The sequence below is a fragment of the Eptesicus fuscus genome, chromosome 13, assembly GCF_027574615.1.
Source record: "Eptesicus fuscus isolate TK198812 chromosome 13, DD_ASM_mEF_20220401, whole genome shotgun sequence".
Lineage (NCBI taxonomy): Eukaryota > Metazoa > Chordata > Mammalia > Chiroptera > Vespertilionidae > Eptesicus > Eptesicus fuscus.
Window position 1 is genome coordinate 41693754 of NC_072485.1, and position 14198 is coordinate 41707951.

Here is a 14198-nt window from a genome sequence, read left to right on the forward strand (position 1 = left end):
ATCAAGGAGCTGGGAAAGAAGGTTGAGACATGGCCCTTGCCTGATAGTCTAGTGAGAAAGGCAAATAAAAGTAAATAGGAAATGACGATATCCTGGGAGGGTCACCTGCCATGGGGGTGAGTACTGGGTTCTGTGCAGACAAAGAGGAAGGGGGTGGATCCAGCCTGGAAGACAGAGAAGGCTCAGTTGAGTTGGTGACAGAGTCACTGAGGAGCCCTGCCAGTGAATGAGGACTAGCCAGTTGAAGCAGGGGACACCCCAGCAGGCGGAGTGGCACAGCTGATGGTTAAGCTCAGGTAGTTCATTGTTTTCACTAGATCCTTAATTCTCCAAGATCACTATCAGCTTAGGAATCAAAAGTTCTGCAGTTGTGAGACTCCCTGAAGGAATAAACAGATTGTCAGGTTCAATTAATGACTAATAGAAGGGGAAAGGGAATAGGGCCTTTTAAAAATCATCTATCCATGTTGCTGCACGTATACCCAGCCTGTTTCTTCTAACTGCTGCATCATGTTTCATAGTGTGTGCCTACCACATTTAACTTATTCATTCCCCAGTGATGGACACTTGATTGTCTGCAACTCCCCACTACCACAGAATGCTGTGCTGAACGTCCCGTGTGTTGCCCTTTTTGGATCTGTGTAAGAATTTCTCTGGGATATCTATACGCAGGAGGACAAGTGCTGGGCTATAGGGTAAGGTACTTTGATTTGACAAAAGTATTATAAGATTAGCTTCCAGAATGACTGCACCAGTCTCTCCCCTAACAGTGCATGAAGAGTCTCAGAACCCTATGTCCTCACCAACACTTGGCATTTTTCAGCTTTCTAACTTTAGTTAATATGTTGAATTTGAAGTGATATCTCATTTTAATTTGCATTTCTCTAATAACAAATGAGCTTGAGACTATCTCTTAATATACTTTTTGTTTGTTTTCTCCTCTGGGAATTGACTATTAAGTTTGCCTAATTTTTCTCTTGGGTTGCTAAAAACTGAGTTGAGTGCTTCTACAGACAGCTACCTGCGAGTCAATATAGGGAAGTGAGGGGCAATATAGCATATGATAAGAACATGGACTTTGTAGAAAGGCTGCCGGGTTTGATCCCACCTCCACCTCTTACAGCTGAATGACTTTGGACAAGTTACTTAACCTCTCAGTGCTTCAGTTTTCTTATGTGTAACCTACCTCATAGGGTTGTTGTGAAGATTAAATGTGTTAAAATATATATAGTGTTTAAAATAGCACCCGGCATATAAGAAGTATATACAAATGTCAGCTTTCATTATTAGACTACTGTCTTCCTCTTACTTAGCCATACACTATACCCTTGAGAAAATATATACTTGTACCAGCAGGCAGTAAGAAATAAGGCAGAGAGAAAATAGCTCTCAGCCTAGCTTTCCGATCCAACTCACACGTGTAACTTGCTGAGGTCTTGTGCTCTCTGGACCTGCATTCTCCTGCCTGCCTGTCCCCAGCTCCAGCACAGCTAGCTTTGTCCTGTTGCTGCTCCTCTGCGAGCCTGTCAGCTTGGTGCTATCTATCCCCCACAAACTTCACCTTCAGTGTAGTTTGCAAGGCTCAGTCCTTTTGGTGCGTCAATTCACTCATGGGGAGATAAGAACAGAACAGATTCTGATGGCCACATGAAGGCAAGCACTGGTGCTAGAGCCAGATCACTAAAGGACAAACCCCCATTCTCTTGGGCTACTCTAAACATTTTTTCTCCAGTTAGTAAGGGAAATAGTGCATCTGGATATTATCTCTAGCCTTTAAGGTTGGTATTGGCATTGGTAGGCATCTTTTCACAGAACACCAGAGCTGGCTGGAAGAAATATTCTTAAGCCTTTGCTCAGTGAATACCTGTGGAGTAGTCAGTATAGTTCCTTTGAGTGGAGATGTTTTCATGGTGTCCTCTCCCCACTTTAATCCAGCTGTTAAAACTATGAAGGCCTAGCTCATATACCATAGCCCATTTGGTACCAGCTACTTCAATTTAAGGCATAATGCCTAAACTACAAAATGTCAGCCAGTGTGCCATCACCAGAACAGAGGGGAGGCTGCAGTTGTCCTCTGGTGAATGACCTTGAATAGCAGTGCCTGCCTCCCTCTGTGCTGTCAGATTCTAATTTTATGGCTGACCCTGTACTCCTCTTCTCATCCAGGTGGGCCAGCTCATCATCTCCCCATGGAATTCACCTTCTCCCAAAAGCAATTCTAAATTTGGGGATTTGTTTCTACTTCAGCAAAAAATGTCAAGGAGGCAGAAATCACTTCATTTCTGTCTCCTCACTACTGCTCCAGGTTACTGCTTTGTTTGCCTTGCCCTATGGTACCAGTGTATTCCTTGGTTTCTGGTTCCTTACTTTGTTTGTGGTTTACTATTTTTGCCTCAGTCTCCAGTCCTTGCCATCTGACTTGGCTTCTGACTCTCTGAATCACATCTCTGCTGCCTGGTCTCTGTCCCCTTGGTTCAGTTTTGACTATGAAATTCTTGGCACTCGCAGCCTTGCCTTAGCTTTCACCTGGCTAGTTTCCTACTCTGTTTCTGCCCTGTAGCAGCCCACAGGTCCATGAAGTTCTTTTGGTCACCAAAGCTCATTATAGTCATGTAGCCCTCCAGCCTGATCTGGTCTGGCTTCTCTAAGAATGGCCTGATCCCTTTGGAGCTCTGGTTTGGATGTACGTGATGGCTGTTAACTACTAGCCATCTGGCAAGGTGTTTGGTGCCACTCTAGGCCACTGAGCAGCCACGGTTCCATTAGTTTTACCTATATCCCACAGTGGGTCTACTGTCTTTTGAGTTTTATTAAAAGTGAAGGGAATCTTCTCTGAGGTTGCAGAATGAGTTACTAGCTTAGATGCTTATCCTCTTTGGCCTTCAAGTTTGTGAAGTGAATTGCCCATTCCCTTTTATTGTGTTAGCAGCCCCAGGGCTGAGTCTAGTCACTCTCCTCTCCCCATCCTGCCAGACCACTGTCTGCCCTCCAGGGCCAAGGACAGCATACTTGGTTGCTTGGACACGTCTTGCAGCCTGCAAATTGGACAGATAGAATCAATACTCATGAACCTGAAGAGGCCCAGGTAGCACAGTTAGTGACACTAGCTGCCTGGAGGGACAGCCTGCCATGGAAAGGGGTGTGATTGAACAGTGATTGGATACAACAGCTGAGGATTAACCAAATTATGTCCCTTTGAGTTTAGATCGACAAACCCTTCTGTCTTAGACTTTAAAGCAAGCTAACTTGTACAGAATATAGAAGAGCTGCCTTCTTAATATGGGGCTATATCAGCATGAATCCTGGGGCTGGTCAAGTACAATCTGGTGTGTACTTTGGCCCAGATTCATGTTATTATCACTAGGATTATATGAACAAAGGGATGAGAGCTCATATTTGTGCAACTCCTTCTATTTGCTAGGCACCATGGAGTTTTACATACTTATCTCAGCCTACAAGGGAGGCATCATTATCTCTATTATTCTGGTAAGGAAATGGGGTCTTCAGAGGTGCACTAAGTTGTCCAAAACCATCGTCAGTAAATGATAGAGCTTTGATTTGAACCCAAGTCTCTCTATGCTTATTATGAAATGGCATACTGTCTTCCCAATTAAAGTGTCTTAGTTCATACTTCTCTTAATTTCTCCACAGCCTAACCACAGGGTCAGGTACATAGAAGTAATAACTAACATTTGTTGAGCACTTATTATATGTCAATCACTATTCTAAGCACTTTATGTACATTAACACAGCCATGTGAACTAGATACTCTTGTTATCCCTGATAATTATGACATTGCAAAATGATGATTTTCTAATTTCATCCTTCCTTCTACATTTATTACTTTCTATAGTAAGGAAGAGTGTTCCCTTGTCCCCCTTTGACTTACTATTTTCAATATGGACTCCTGGAATCTTATTTTACTCAGTGGGTTGTAATCCATTGCTGTCATTATCCATGTTGTTACTTAGATTGTCCCAGATTTTAAAGCCTATGTTCTTAAACTCTGTACCACACTCCCTCTTTATCAGATATTGTTCCTCGCTGCCTTCGGTTAGTTTACCTATCTATAACAACCCTTTTGTGCCCTCTTGGCTTTTAATCCGGGAAACAGGAAGACTAATGCCAATCCTATCCAAATTGTGTGTAAACTAAGAGGAAACAGTTTCCATGTGAGAACCTGGCAAATTCTGCTATGAATTAAATATATGAGTTTTAGACATGGATTTTAGCTGCTTAAAGACCCTTTTCATTTCTCTTTGGGATCTTAATCCATATCCTGAATAAATTACCTGTGACAGTTGCCCACCAGGAGATCCTTTTAGGTATGGTAAGTAGACATAGGAGACTCACCTGACCATGTTAGATCAGATGTGAAAGAACTTCAGCTATGTGGGAGATGGATTCTGGTTCTTTTACTTCCAAGGACTGTGTGTTTGAATTACTGAAATTCATTCATCCATTCAGCAAATAAGTGAGCCAGCATTAGCCTAGCACCTGGAACAGTGACTAGAACATAGCATTGGATAAGTAATTGTTGAATAAACACTTTGTCTTTTATAGTTGTGGAAAATGAGCCTTAGAGAGGTGTTAAATAACTTGTCCAGAGTCTCTCAGCCAGTAGGTTTCAGGGCCAACTTTTCTACTTCTGCCTTTGATACTTGCAGAGTTAATGAGTAGAGGCAAATCTAATCCTCAAACATGCTTCAGAATCATACTTCCTGGGTCTTTCCTGCTTTTGACACTGTGTCTTTCTGATTTCTTCCAGTGTGGTGCAGGTCCTGCTTGCTGCTGGTGCTGACCCAAACCTTGGAGACAATTTTAGCAGTGTTTACAAGACTGCAAAGGAGCAGGGAATCCATTCTTTGGAAGGTAAGGGCGGGCTACCCTGCTGTTCTGAACATTGTCCTCCCTGTGGCTTCCAAGCAGCCTTGCTCTGTGCCAGCTCTACCAGCAACTCAGAGTGAGGGCCTGCAAGTCCCTTATCCTCTGGAAACTCATGGAGAACCCAAAAATCTTGGAACAGATGGCTATCACAGCCCTTTTGGGCTCTATCATTTATGTCACTTCAGAAGTCTTGGGGAATAAATTAGAGGCCTGATTTCATGAATGGGGTGGGGGTGAGGGGAGCCTTCCACTGGTGTTTTCCCAAAAGCACCTCAGCCTGTGGGACCTCAGATGAGAGGACAGTGAAGCAGTTTTCCATAAAATAATTAAGGCAACTGCATGGAATGTGGATTTGTTCTTCCTCTATTTCCTGTAGACTTTCCCTCTCCCAGAACTAGAAAGCAGCCTTACTGGTTTCCTCAACCTCAGAAATCCTTCAATACTACTCTGAATACTGCTTTTTTCCTCCTCCCGTATGTAAAATACAATCCTCAACTTACTGTGTAACCTAGGACAAATAGTGGACCTTTTCTGTGCCTTGATGCCTATGCTTATAGAATGGGGTAGTCATCAGTGTCTGCCTGGGGTGTTGTGTAGGTGGTTGTTTAGACTTCTTCAGAAGAAAGCAGCAGTGTGCATCTGTACCAGAGCTTGGTCACGTGTCTATTGGAGGGTACCTGGGCAAGTCGGTCTGTGTTGTCTCTGGTGAGTAGCTCTTCCAAAGTGAGGTTGAGAAAATGGCAGGTTGCTTTGGCTGCAGTCAGAAATGAAGATTTTACATGTGAGTTTTTGCTTGTCTAGACTGGCCCCCCCTGCCTGGCCATTACCCTGGACCACTCGCAGAGGCTGAGATCCCTCTGTTTCTAGCAACAGGGCAGCTGAGCAAGTGGCTGCTTTAGGGTTGGCAGTGATGGCAGGGGGACAGATATCCATGCTGACTGCCTAAGGATCAGAACATTGGCATGGAGGGAGGTTCAGCCAAGGGGAGCAAGAGATGTCAGAGCTGATGTGGGTGTGGTAGTCCAGAAAGCGGAGGTGTCATGCTGCCCCAGCAAGATTTCTCAAATTGGCAGCATGAGGGGAATGTCAAGAGCATCAGAGCATTGCTGCCCAGATGAAGTGTGAAGTTGCCCTTCCCCGCCTCTTCACCTCTCTAATGCCACTTCTTCTGTCAAACTCCATTCTGCAGCTAGTTCCTCCACAGAGCCTTTCCTGTCCTTGGCAATAATTGCAACCTGCTCTCAGCTGCTCTTTTGAATATTCTTTAAATCTTGGCCTTTTGTATGGTTTTTGAACTCTCATCTGCCCATGTCTTTTCTTTCCTCCTCAGCTGACAGTTCCATGTGTAGACTATGACCTATGCCTCCTTGGAATCCCAACTGAACTGGAGGAATTATGTTCACTTTATGTTTCATGCAGAGGAGGATTTCATGAGTGCCAAACTTGCCTACAGTTGCAGTTTGATATGAGGGGACTCCGCTTATGGGCTCTCTTCTCACTCAGACACAGCTTTGCTGCCTGCTTTAGCTCTGTCTTCAGTTCAGATGCTCTTACCAAAAAGCAAGGAGGAGCATTTGCTGAGAGGGAGGGCCAGGAAGAGGGGAAGGGATTGTTTGAGTGCCTTCTCACATGTTCTCAGGATCCCAGCAGAGCTCAGTAAGCATTTTTTATTTCATAGAATATCAGAGCTGTGAAGCCATTTAGTCCAACCTCTGCTGTTGCATGATCTCTACCCTCTGTCTTCGTTTTGTACTTTTGTGCTTTAATATTTCTGTCCTGGTTGATACTACATTCAATATTCTAGATCAGTGGTCAGCAAACTTTTTCTGGGAAAAACCAGATAGTAAACATTTTAAGCTTTGTGAGCTCTTCATTGTGGTGCAGAAGCAGCCATAGACAATGCATAATTGAATATGCATAGATATGTTCCAATAAAACTTTATTTACAAAAATAGGCAATAGGCTGGATTTGACCCATAGGCTGAAGTATACCTGTTCTAGGTATTTTCTCCTTCCTTCCTCTTTTCCTCCATTCCCTTCTTCCCTCCTTTCCTTCTTTCTATTTGAATCAAAGACTATCATATAAAATATATGATGGCAGGGATCTTGTTTAACTCAATAGTGCCTAGAACAATGCTTGCTTCATTTCTTCCTTCCTCCCTCTTTTCTTTCTTTCTTTCTTCATTTTTTTTTTTTTTTTGGTCAACCTCCTGTATCTTTTCAACTCTTATATGTTAGCCAGCCTACATTCTAGGTAGGTAGGTAGATAGATAGACAACAAAAATATTGGGAAAGGCTATTATAACTATCATGAAATAAAGATAAAAAAATTAAGTATCTTAGCTTATTTTGTATGACCTACAAAATTAGTGAATAGACTTCCTTTAAAAAAATTTTTTTTAATCCTCACCCAAGGATATGATTTTATTTATTTCATTGAGAGAGAGACACACATCGGTTGGTTGCCTCCTGTACACTCCCTGACCATACGTGTCCTGACTAGGGATCAAATCCACACTCTAGGTATGTGCCCTGACCGGGAATCAAACCCACAATGTTTTTGGTGTATGGGATGATGTTCCAATCAACTGAGCCACCCAGCCAGGGCCTAGTGAAAAGGCTTTCTGTGAACTTATTTGTTCATTCAAAAATAGTTTAATTTTTTTTAAAATATGTTTTTATTGATTTTAGAGAGAGGAAGGAAGAGGGAGAGAGATATAGAAACATCAATCAGCTGCCTCCTGCACACTCCCACCAGGGATCGAGCTCACATTCCGTGCATTTGCCCTGACTGGGAATGAACCAGTGACTCCTTGGTGCATGGGATGACACTCAATCGACTGAAAATTTTTTATTGATTACATGTCTACCTAGCAGTCACTGTTTTAGACACTTGATTTAGACAGGTTCCCTGCCATCATGTACTTTACATGCTAGTCTTTGATTAAAATGTTTATAAGGACTATATTCAAGTGTAGAGCCCTAGAGCACTTGGTCAGGACAAATTTGAAGCATCATTTGACATTCACAACTATAAATCTTCCAAACTTTATTCTTTTCTAGCTTCATTTCTCTATCATGTCCACAAAATTTTAAAGAGATTTTCTCAGATTTCTTGCTGAAATAAAAATATGTTTAGCAATTGTCGTATTTCTTGCCCAGGAACCCTTTCTCAGGAGGATGTTAGGTAATTTTGGCAATGTCTGGTCACCTCCTTAGGGAACCCATACCGGTGCTTAAGTGTTTAAGAACTGTTTAAAAAAAAAAAACACTCTAGAAATTTTGTCAGGAATCATTGATAACTCATTGTTCTGTAGCTTACAAGATTGACCCCTCTGTGCACTTTTTAAAAAAATTCCAGACTACCCTTGCCTACCACAGTTTTCTGGCAGCTCATCTGATTTTCCCTGGCATGTCAATTTGGATGTGTTCTGCTATCCAAATTCATGGACTCTATGGAGTGATAGTCCTTTAGAATCATCTCAGGGCCTTTAGTTCCTTCTTAGCCATATTTTCCTCTCCTTTTTCCATTTATAGATATTTCATTCTTTCATCCATTTAACCAATATTTATTGGTTGCCTACTGTATGCAAGCACTGTACCCAGCTTTTGGTCATTCTCTTTGATGAAGTAGACAGAAACAAAAGAATCCTGTTGTTCTCTTTTCTTCAGATGAGACTGACCTTTTCACAGGCAGCTACCTGACTTATGGGAATGTGGAGGAGGGTAGAGTAGAACAAGAGGTATAAGCCCCTTGCCCAGAGTGTGTCTAGGCAAATTCAGAGGAAAATCACAAGGTCAAGAAAAATGGACAGTCCTTCACTATTGGAGCATAGAGTCAGTAACAAAGTCCATCAAATTTCTAGTAGATATTTCTGTGGGCCTCAGCCTGTGCTCAGTGCTAAAGGGAGGTGGTTAAGTTGTAATTTGTGACCTTGGCAAGACCTCCCTAAAACCCAATAGTATATCCTTTGTCTATCATATCATATTGTGCAGATCAAGAAATAAATATGTGATGTGTGAATTGTGAAGTGTTCTACAGTTGTAATTGCTTATTAGTCTTATTTATTTGTAATCCAGCATGCATTTACTGAGTATCAGGCACTCTGCCAAATGCTGGGAATACAAAAATGAATTTACATGGTCTAGCCCCTCAGTAGTGCTTGCAGTCAAGTAAGACAGACTTAAAAACAAGGCACCACAGTGCAGAGTGGTAAATGCAAAGGTAGATGTACAAAGGATATAGGTAGCACTGATATAGTTAGTGATAAGCTCTACCTCACAGCAGGCTGGTGTCTGGGAAGTGTCACAGGGTAAGTGACTTTGAATTGGGCCTTAAGGATGAGTCGGAAGTTGCCAGGCAGACAAAGAGGGATGAACCTGCCAGGCAGAGAGAGCAACATATGCAGAGACATGGGGTGGGTGAGTGACTGCAGGTAGAACCCTCTGTCACATTGCTGAGAAGAATAGCAAGAAGAGTGGAGAGGAAATTGGGGTTCCACATGGGAAGGATTTTGTAAGGCAGTTCTAAGAAGCTCATACTGTTTTCTGCCATCAAAGGATTTTAAGCAGGTTATGCTCAGTTTACATTTGCATTTTAGATGGGCCATCCTGACTAGATGGGTGATGAATTGGAGGAGAGAGATTAGCAGTGACTCTTGACCTTTATGGGATGATGGACCCCTTTGAGAATTGGATGAGAAGCTAAGCTCCTTTCCCCCAAAATGCACCTATCATTTCTGGGGATTTCTAAAAGTGTTCTTTGGGAAAGGAAAAATAGATTTTAGAAAAATATTAGGAAGAGGTTGAGTTCTCGGTAGAATGTGGGAATTGATGGAAAAGGAAGCCTCCATGGTGACACCTCAGCTTCTGATTTGGGTAAACAGTTGGATGTGTGGATCTGGAGTTTAGAGAAGTCTGGCAGAAGATAGGGATTTAGGAGACACCGGCATTTGCTGGAGAGTTAAAACAATGGATGTGATTGAAACTGCCTAAGGAAAGAAGTCAGTTACTCAGGGGACCAACATTTAAGGTGTGAAGAGGAAAGATATTTGGTCCCCAGATAAGGGGACCAAAGGGCATTGGAGAAGTTGTCTTATATTATCTCAAAGAGGCTCTATATCTGTTCTGCCTGTTCAGAGTAGGTATAGCCTGGAGAGAAAAGAAACTCATGTGCCCTCTTTGCTGAGACTTTGTAACTGATTGCTCCATTCCTTGTGAAATGCTTCTCCCGTTTTACATATGGCCATTGCTCTTTAATAAGGAGCCTGCTCAGCTGGGCATATCACAGTATCTTCTACCCTGTCAGTGTTCATGTTTCTGGGTAGGTTTGCTGGTGTAGGCAATGCAGAACTCTTTGGCATAGAAATCTTGTTGGCCTGGCTGTTCTGTTCCTTTCTCCAACCCTCAAAGTGGCATATTCAGAGGCACAGTGGTGTTCTGGAGAAAGGTCAGGCTTTGGTGCCAGGCAGTCATCTAAGCTGTCCCTAGCTATGTGATCTTTAGCGAGAGGATTTCAGATTTCTCATTTGTATCATAGGAATAACAATACCTATGTTGTAGGGTTGTTAGGATGACTAGAAATAATCACATATAAAGCATAGCGACCTTTGATGAAGAATTTCTTTATGGAGATAGTTTTGGCTCAGTGTACTACAGGCTCAGTACCTGCCTTAGAGGTACTGAGCAGCTCACCACTCAAGGGGGCACTGACAGAGGCTAGATGTCTGTCCATCAGGATTCTGTAAGAGAGTATTCTTGCCCTGAAACATTGGGTTATATGGCCTCCAAGGTCCATGTCAGCCATGTGATTTTAGGATTTTAGAAACTCTAGGCTCACCTTCAGAGCAAGTAATGTACTTAAAAGTAGTGGGATTTGACCTGGGCTTTGGAAGGTGATAAGGAGGGGGAAAAAGAAGATGCTAAGCAGGTGACACAGCTTGAGCAAAGGCACACAGAGGGGACACATGGAGGGGAGCATGGAGATCACAGCTGCTGCTTTACCAACTCATTCCTTGATCTTGATCCCATTCTACTCAGTGCCTGAGCCCCACGCATGCCCACTTCAGGAGAGTTCCACTTGTGGCTGGCTGATGGGTGGTGGAACACAATCCTCAGGTAGAGGAGGCAGTAAATTAGTGGTAACAGAAAACAAGTCGCCCAGCCAGGGATGCCGCTGGCTGCTTGTAAGTAACTGTTATAAACATTGGGTGTCTGGGGCTGTCAGAAATGCAAGCGAGCACTCTGAGTGCCTCTCATATGTACAATTAAAACAATAAAACACGGCAGAAACGTGGCCAGAGCAGACTATAAATCAGATTCTCTTCTCAGCTTCAAGTGGCAGCTGAATAAAGATGAGTTGTACAGAAACTGGGTTGGCATAGGGCCCTTCTGGGTTAGAGGGCCTGGCTTTCCAGGCTAGACCTGCCATAGTCATCCCTATCAGCCCAGGTGGCCTCCTTCCCACAGCTCCAGGGGCTGGAGGTCCTCACCTGCTGTGGCTGACCTTCCATCTCTATGTCTTTAGATGGGGGACAGGACTGTGCGAGCTGGAGCATCACAAACCAGTGGACAAGTGCCCTGGAATTCAGGAGATGGCTAGGAGTCCCTACTAGCGGTAATGGAACTGCTCTCTAATATTTCTCCCCCTCTCAGGACATGCCAAGGAGTGGTCTCATTCTAGCTCATCTATTTAGTATAAGTTAACCACCCAGCACCCACTGCGTGCCCAGCCCTACTCAGTCACAGCAGAGAGAATGTATACGCTGGGAGAGTACAAACTCAGATGGGAGTAATAAGGCTCCCAAGAAAAAAAGTCGTCTAGAGAGCTTGTTAAAACAGCTAATTCCTAGGCCCAACGCCTAGAAATTCTGATTTAGTAGGTCTGGGGTGGGACCTGAGGTTTTGCATTTCTAACAGGCCCCCACTCTTTGAGTAGTATGAGCTAGACTACAGATGTTAATTGTGTCTTTGTGCTTGAAAAGCTTTAAAAACTCATCTGTACCTTCTCTTCCCTGGAAGAGACCTTATTTTGCCATTTAAGCTTCACTCCTAGAGAGGCTATGTGCTTATGCCTTGTATTATGGGCGGATCGAACACAATAGCTGCGAACCTGGAGCAATTTTCTGCACCTCTCAGAGGCTCTGTCTCCTTATTTGTAAAATAAAGATTGTTGGGAAAGTTAGAGATAGTATATTTATGCCTAGCCTAAAACCAGAGCATAGAAGGAATCAATGTAAATTTCTGTTTTTACATCATCATCATTATTCTTATCACACACTCATGGAACTTCATGAGAACTTCAGAGTCTTTGGCACAGCCTTCCAAATGCTTTTCAGTGGTAACAAGCTATTATTCAGAAAGAGGCAAACATTATTTAGAGTCCAAGGAATGGCTGTTCATCACCTGACTGTATGACCTTGGGTAATTCTCTTTATCCATCTGAACCTTGATTATCTCATCTGTAAAGAATATTTCCTATACCACAGGTTTATTGTAAAGATCGAATTGAAGTACTTATGAAATAATTTGAGAAAATACAAAGTATCATGCAGGTGTAAGGTGCTAGCAAGAATAGTGGTTAATAATAATTAAGATTAATGACATGACCAAGACATTATTCAGCAAGGATCCAGTCAGAGGTACAGATAACAAGAACTACTAGAATTCAGAGAAGACAATCTCTGGCTGAAGCAGTCAAGAAAATAAAATGGTATTTGAGCCTTGAAGTATAAGAAGGTTTTATGGAGGTCCTGTAGGTGGGTGCAGTTGGGTGTGACCAGAGAAGAGGTGTGGATGTCCAAAACATTCAAAGGCAGGAAACAGAAAAAATATGTTTCAGGCCAGCAAGTGAACTTGCTAGGGTGAAGCATCCGCACAGCAAAAGATTCATTTTAGGGAGTAATGAGCAGTTAGTAAACTGGGACCAGATCGAATGCTTAGACTTTGTGTCCTTTAGATAGAGAGGAGCCTTGAAGGTCCTATAGGATAGGGCACCATGAGAACTGATTCCTTCCAGGGTGGAGAATTGGGGAGGTGATAATATGGTGACGATGATGATGATAGCTTTAGCAGCAGCAGCAACATTTAATAATAGTATGTGCTACAACCCTATGATGTGGGTGCTAAAGGACACGAGGCCCAGAGATAATGTCAAACACCAGCAGAACTGTCTCCTGCTCTTGTCTCCAGCAACCATATCAGTCTGTTCTTACCTCCCTGCCCCCACCCCCTCAGACGTAGTCAGCTCAGAACCTCCGGCTTGTCCAATGTCTGAGAAAGCTTGGGTATCTGCAAGGCCAAAAGCTGTTTGGGCAAGTTATTATTTTTTATAATGTCCCTGACTCTTCCTCATCATTGTCATAGCCTTGTTGCACCTCCAGGGCCGTGGTTCTACACGTCATTTCTCAGCAGTGCTGTCCACTAGAGAGTCACCAAGATGAACACTGTCAATCCATCAGGCCTTTTGGCCAACTACAAGATTAAGTGTATCAGTGAGTAGGTTAATTGTGTTCATCCTTCTAGCCCTCCAAACCTGTATATTTGACTAGGAGAGGGAAATAGACTAGTTGACATGTTTTATTAAAAAGAATAAATTTGATGCATTTATAAAAATAAGGAAATGTGGGATGGGGTAGCAAAGAACTAGTCTTGTGATTTTTAACTGATTTACATATTTTGTGTATAAATATTTTTTCATCAAAAGTTCCAAAACAAGGATGGGTCCCACATACCACACAAAATATATTAGAGACATTTATATGGATAGCAGGAAGGGAGACAGAGGGCTGAAATTTTCCAGGCACCCAATGATTGATGGGGGCTGAGGCTCCCCCTGACGCTTTATTGAGTTTCCGATGATTATCTCTCGCTGAGACATTTTTTACAGATGACGGTCGAGCTGTCACAATGGACCATGGGGGAAAAAAACCCAACAATAATAACACTTTAATCTTTTTACTGCACTGCTCCCTAGTATCTCAGATTCATCTTCCCTGACGCACGCAGTTCATTATTCTGCCCCTCCCTGGATGGGAAATAAAGGAAAATAAATATATATGTAGACACACTTACCACATACATATACACACACACACAGAGTGTATAAAAGAGACCACCTCAGAACCAGAGAGGGACAGAATTTATTGTTCTTTTTGCAAGTGTTGAGGTTTATTAGTAAAGATGCTGGGTTGGCTTGGAATTGGCTATTAATTACAGCATTTTGTATTTGTTTTTTATTGTTAGTTTTTAACATCTTGAAGAAAAGGCAGAAGGAGAGGTAAACAGGTGTAGAGAAGGAAGCACAGAGGGAC

The 14198-nt window shown here is 42.7% G+C and overlaps 1 protein-coding gene across 2 annotated transcripts in view; it reads left to right on the plus strand.

Moving 5' to 3' along the window:
- CLPB (ClpB family mitochondrial disaggregase) overlaps positions 1 to 14198 on the plus strand; it is a 161361-nt gene that overhangs the window by 51888 nt on the left and 95275 nt on the right. Inside the window, exons 4-5 of one of the 2 annotated variants that reach the window (XM_008149929.3) lie at positions 4769 to 4872; positions 11414 to 11503. In XM_008149929.3, the coding sequence (XP_008148151.2) occupies positions 4769 to 4872; positions 11414 to 11503 (194 nt within the window). The remainder of the gene's footprint in view (positions 1 to 4768; positions 4873 to 11413; positions 11504 to 14198) is intronic. The other variant, XM_008149930.3, reaches the window with a different exon arrangement.